The sequence below is a fragment of the Impatiens glandulifera genome, chromosome 5 (genome assembly GCF_907164915.1).
Source record: "Impatiens glandulifera chromosome 5, dImpGla2.1, whole genome shotgun sequence".
Lineage (NCBI taxonomy): Eukaryota > Viridiplantae > Streptophyta > Magnoliopsida > Ericales > Balsaminaceae > Impatiens > Impatiens glandulifera.
This window is the reverse complement of record NC_061866.1, coordinates 27,351,915-27,358,074: the sequence shown is the minus strand read 5'-3', so window position 1 is coordinate 27,358,074 and position 6,160 is coordinate 27,351,915. Positions and strand designations below refer to the sequence as shown.

The following is a 6,160-nucleotide window of genomic DNA, read 5'->3' as shown; positions in this document are numbered from 1 at the left end:
TACTGATAAAATATTATTAGTAACGATTTTGTTTAGATTAATATCGTTACTGATATTTTAATAGTAACGGTTTTCTTTAGATTAATATCGTTACTAAAAAAACATAATCATTTTTTTTGTTTTTTTATATTTCATATTTGTATCTATATAAACAATAATAATTATCCATTTTACAAAACCATTAATATACCAAAAACCACAATCATCAATCTAAAAACCACAATCATCAATCCACAATTCATCAATCCACATAACAAAACCACTATCATCAATCCACAATTCATCAAAATAACAAAAACCACAATTTGAGATATGAAACAAACCAGCTGGAATAAGGCAGTTAACTTCTTCTTTTCTTCCTTCACATGTAAAGACCTTCTGGAACTCCTTATTTCTTCTTGAACATAACCTTCTTATGCTTCTTGAAATCTGCAAGTGTGACCTGCCAAAATTTGTTACATATTATGCAAATATCAATTTTCTATATAAACCCGATAGCATTTCACCAGTTGTAAACAAGCGATTCAACGATTCAAATGGAACTAGTTTACCTTCATTCGACGTTCCTTTAAAGCAAGCAAACTAGATTCATTGCATATTGATACCTATGTCTTCGTATAGTTATGGATGCGTAATCGGGAGTTCAACTACTTCCTTAATTTCTTGTATTTGTGGATCTAACCCACATATATCTGCATAACTTTCTAAAGGAGCCTTCTCAATTTTCATTACAGACACCATTGGATCAACATCATCTTGTAGAATGCCAACAACAGTAGAAATTTGGAAATCACATAATAAATGTTACAATGATTATTGAGTGATACCCTAATGGTTTTCCTTTACATCCCAAATTCTGGATGTAAAGTTTTCTACGAATATAATCATCCAAAACTTGGAGACATCAACACAGATGGGAATAATTTCTCTCGTGTTAGAACATAGTACACTTAACATACAATTATTCAATGACTATGAACCTCAAAGCATACTAGTTTGTCTGTAAAGATTTCGGCATGGCTGAATATTGCAATTTCATACTGTCAATTATAGTAAGAAAGCAATTGCATATAATGAAATTGTGTTTACATCTTGATTCATCTTCTTCTACAATGTTTGTTCAATTTAATCTCATATCCTCAATACATTCAGTTGCCATAGTTGATCTAATATCCAACTGATGAATCATTTAAAGAATCAAGCAATGATATGCTAGATATAGAAAAAAAACTTTCAAATACAAATTAAGATAATTTCCAGCAATCACCACAAATAATTGAATAAAATACCTTATTATGCATCAGAGTTGAATAGCCAGGCTCGAGCTGATCTTTATCAACAAACGACATAATGTCAACGTGGATAGCTTAACGATTCAACCGTACTTGTTTGGATAGGGCTACAATCGTTGTTCATATTTTTAGCGTTTGCAATTAAATCAAATGAAGAAGGAAAGTTAGTTTTGACTTTAACACCTCTAAATTTTCTAGCGGCGATATCATAAGTTGTAGCCGCTTCTTCCGCCATATCAAAAGTACCTAACCAAACTCGACTCTTCTTACTTAGATCTCTAATCTCCGTCGCATATCTACCCCAAGGTCTCTTCCTCACACCTTTGTAACGAATCTCCTTCGCTACCGTTGAATCTCCGGTGTCGGCGCCGACAACTTTCTGTTTCGGTGCCATTATAACCGAAGTTTGTTTCTCTTTTGGATGACAGAAGAGAGAGAGTTTGTTGGTAAATTGGTTGAGCAAAATAGAGGTCTATATAGATATGCTTCGAGAGATCCAACACTCATCGGGGTTCCTCGGAGATTGTCAACCTTCGATCGATCCTCTTCTGTCTTCTCCTTGAAGGTAATCCTTGATCCGATTAAGCCTTAACAACTTCAATTTGCACAATTTGCACTTCGTAAGTGGTGTAACCATCGAAAGACGAGAGGCTGCATCATGACCTTTCTGCTTACGTTTCTTACGACCGACTTAACTCACTATCAGTAACAGTTTCATCAATAACCGTTATTGATATGTCTTTAATTAAATTTTAAACTGAAGTCTTATCAGTAACAGTTTTATCAATAACCGTTAGTAATATCCTTGCAAAGATGAAACGACAGACACATATCAATAATAGTTTTGGGAATAACAGTTACCAATACTCTATTAGTAACGATTTCCCTTCAAAACCGTTACTGATATGCCTTTAATTAAATTTAAACTGAAGCCTTATCAGTAATAGTTTCATCAATAACCGTTATTGATACCCTTACTTCGAAAAACAGATTAAAAACGACTAGTTTCAGTAACGGTGTTTCCTTATACCCGTGATTGATAATTTTTATTAGTAACGAGTTAATATAACCATTACTAATAACTTAATAACAGTAACGGTTTAATTAAACCGTTACTAATAAAATTATTAGTAAGGGTGTTATAGTGCCGTTACAAAGTTTCGTTTACCGAAGGCTACTTTTCTACTAGTGATATAAAATGAACAACTCATGGATTGAATAACAAAGATATGAAATGATGTATGCCCTTTCAAATATATGTTCATAATTACTTTCCAACTATATATTTACTGTGTAAAATCATATATTTGTTGAGTGTATCTATTAGTGTGATGTTTATTTTCTAATTATTAATACAATACTATATAAAAATTAAAATGTAATTCAACAATCATGAGCTATCTGATTATTATGGTTTTCACATCCTAAAGTTAAGTTAAGTCTATGGTTTGAATCTCGACCGATAACCTTATATGTTTGGGGAAGAAAACATAATTGGGAAGAATGTTAATTTTATTTATAGAGTTGGAGTGCGTTTAAATTTGTTTAATTGTAAAATTCTATTAATATATACAAACTTGTCAAAAAGCGTCAAAATTATTTAACATAACGGATGCCTGAAATGTCGTTAAGTTTTTATCCATGTGTCATATCCACGTATTTATTTTATATGTTGATAGGATCGGCTTTATCGATAGAGACGGGGGTCTGGCTATTGATGAAGGCTTATGAAAAACGGTTTGAAAGAAATCATGTTAGGGATTTAATTCGCTTTCTATTCTACGCAAACTCTTGTAAACACTTGAAACAGAATCAAGACGGAATTGTTTACTTGGGTTTGAAGCTCAAGATGAAAAATGAAAAGATGACAAAAATGAAAGAACACAGTAGTTTGTTTATGGATGTTCGAAGAAGCTCTCCTACGTCACCCCTTCTTCAAACCACCGAAAGGTTTCACTATAATATGATTCGAATCAAAATATAATTTGCACACACTTAGCTCACTATTGAACAGAACACACTCTGTTCAATTTACAAGATGAAGAATATCACTCAACTAAAGGTGTTTTTTATTCTAGCTATCTCTTGATTCACACACAGTATAATTAGGAAAGTTGCTTCACAGTATGAATATTCAAAGGCTTAATTTCTCTCTCTATAATTCAGCAAACAAGATGATAGAGAAATTGTAGAATTGCAGAGCTTGTTTGTTCTGTGAGTCTGATTGTCCGTTGTCCTTGAGATTTGATAAATACAGGGCAAAGACTAACGGTCGAATTTTTTAGAATGATACGTGGCACTCTTCCATTGAAAAACCTCCATTGTACACAACAGGTTCTGAGCACAAGGATCGTGGTCGTACAACAACTGGTAGTGCGCCGAATATTCCATCAGGGATGTACCTGCAAAACATGTAATGTGAGGGAAATTCTCTTACGTGGCATTCATTGGTTGGTTGCATATAGCTATCGTATTAATCTTCACTAAAAAGTGGAGCAGGAGTAGGGTACATCTATAGCACGTGGGTAGGCGGGTGCTAGCTTCAAGCATACTGCTTAAGCTGAGCATTAGACGTATTTCCATTAGACGCCCTCGTCTAATGAAATCAAACATCCCCGTCTAAGAGCAGAATCCATTAGACCGCCTGGTCTAATGGGATTAGACTTACGTCTAATTACAATCACTTCAGACTTATCTGAAGGAGTTAGACTACAGGTCTAACTTTCACTAATTAGACTTCACGTCTAATTATTCACTAACCATTAGACTGCACGTCTAACTCCACTGAGTTAGACTGCTCGTCTAATTCCGGTTCTACTTCAGACTTGTCTGAAGGAGTTAGACTTACGTCTAACTTTCACATTCCAATAGACTGCACGTCTAACTCCGCTGAGTTAGACTGCACGTCTAATTCCAAATATATTAGACTGCACGTCTAACTTCGCTGAGTTAGATTGCACGTCTAATTCCGTATACATTAGACTACACGTCTAACTCCACTGAGTTAGACTGCACGTCTAATTCCGTATACATTAGACTGCACGTCTAACTCCACTAAGTTAGACTGCACGTCTAATTCCATATACATTAGACTGCACGTCTAATTCCATATACATTAGACTGCACGTCTAACTTCACTAAGTTAGACTGCACGTCTAATTCCGTATACATTAGACTGCACGTCTAACTCTACTGAGTTAGACTGCACACATCTAATTCCGTATACATTAGACTGCACGTCTAACTCCCCTAAGTTAGACTGCACGTCTAATTCCGAGATCTATTAGACTGCACGTCTAACTCCACTGAGTTAGACTGCACGTCTAATTACGGGATCTATTAGACTGTACGTCTAATTACGGAATTCATTAGACTGCACGTTTAACTCCACTGAGTTAGACTGCACGTCTAATTCTGTGCATCTAATGCCAAATCGGTCTAATGAGCCTTATTAGAGCCAAGTCTCATGAAAAATGATTTCGATACACCTGCATCAAAGCGCATAATTCATTTCATCATCAAAATCCCAATAGTTAAATTATTTCAACACTTAGTCAAAATAATTTGACCCAACATATGTATTTATTCATTTTTTCATTTCAAATAGACTTTTTCGTTACATTTAATACATAAAAAGTAAGTAAATAAATAAAAATTATCATTCTCTTTTCACCATTCATCATATTTCAATCCAAATCTGAATCTCTGAAATCTCATTCGTCATTTCTAAGACACTCCTTCGTTTCTCTCCGAATTCCACTCTATGTTCTTCTCAATTGATCTCAAAGCAACATGTTACATTATCATTACAAAATATCGAGACTGGAAATTTTGAATTTCATTTATTCTTGTAATTTGCAATTTTGCTAGGTTTTCGGATCAGAACCGTGAGTTTTTAGCAGTTAAATGTAATTTGGCACTTGCAATGGTTAGAATTCTGAAGAAGAATGTGAAAGATATTGAGATTCTAGAAATGGTTATTGAGATTTTAGTTTTGATTATAGTCGAAGTTGGAGTTGATAAGCTGAAGAAATTGGTATTCAAAACATATAATGATTGTTTGTCCTTATTTCTGATTGTTATTCGTAAAGAAAAAATTAGTTCGAAGATCGCTTCAACTAGGGTTATGGAATCCATTTCGTTAGATCCTCAATCACAAATTCTATCACAGAGAAACAAGGCTTATTATCGGTATTATACTATTTAATCGAAACTGATCAATCTGATGATTAGATCATGAAACAAGTTGTATTATCATGTCTAATAGCAATATCAAAGTGTTGGAAGACAATAAAACATGATCTAGTTCAAATTGTAATAACAAAAATAGTCAGCGACATTCTATAGAGATCGCAGATTCGTTTGTTGAATTCTACTGGTGTAGAGAGGAATGAAGGATTAGGTCAGGATGGTGAAAAGAGAGAAGGAAAATTTTATTTATTTAATTTTATATATTAAATAGAAAGAGAATGTTTGTTTGAAATGAAAAAAATAGATTAATATATATATATATAATAAATACGTGGATATGACACATGGATAAAAACTTAACGCCCGTTTGAGGTTTCCATTATGTTAAATAATTTTGATATTTTTTTGACAAGTTTATATAAATGAATAGAATTTTAAAATTTTGTAAATACATTTGACACTCCTCTCCAACTTTATAAATAAAATTGACATTAATATTTCTAGAATCTCAATATCTTTCACATTCTTCTGAATAATATTAAACATAATTTGAATCTTAAAAGACCATAGAACTTAATATTTAATTGTTATACATAAATTTCAATATATTAATTGGTTGTTACTAGTCAACATATTGTACTAAATTAAACATTTATTTTTTTCTGAATAATGTAATT

The 6,160-nt window shown here is 32.9% G+C and overlaps 1 protein-coding gene across 1 annotated transcript; it reads right to left on the bottom strand.

The window, feature by feature from the left end:
• Nucleotides 1–388: 388 nt before the first annotated feature.
• On the bottom strand, nt 389–1,686 carry LOC124939162 (ethylene-responsive transcription factor 4-like). Its single transcript, XM_047479668.1, has 4 exons — nt 1,476–1,686; nt 652–755; nt 552–566; nt 389–442 (listed from the first exon to the last, which is right to left on the bottom strand). The coding sequence occupies exons 1-4, from the start codon at nt 1,684–1,686 to the stop codon at nt 389–391; spliced, it is 384 nt and encodes a 127-aa protein (XP_047335624.1).
• Between the last annotated feature and the right edge of the window lie 4,474 nt (nt 1,687–6,160).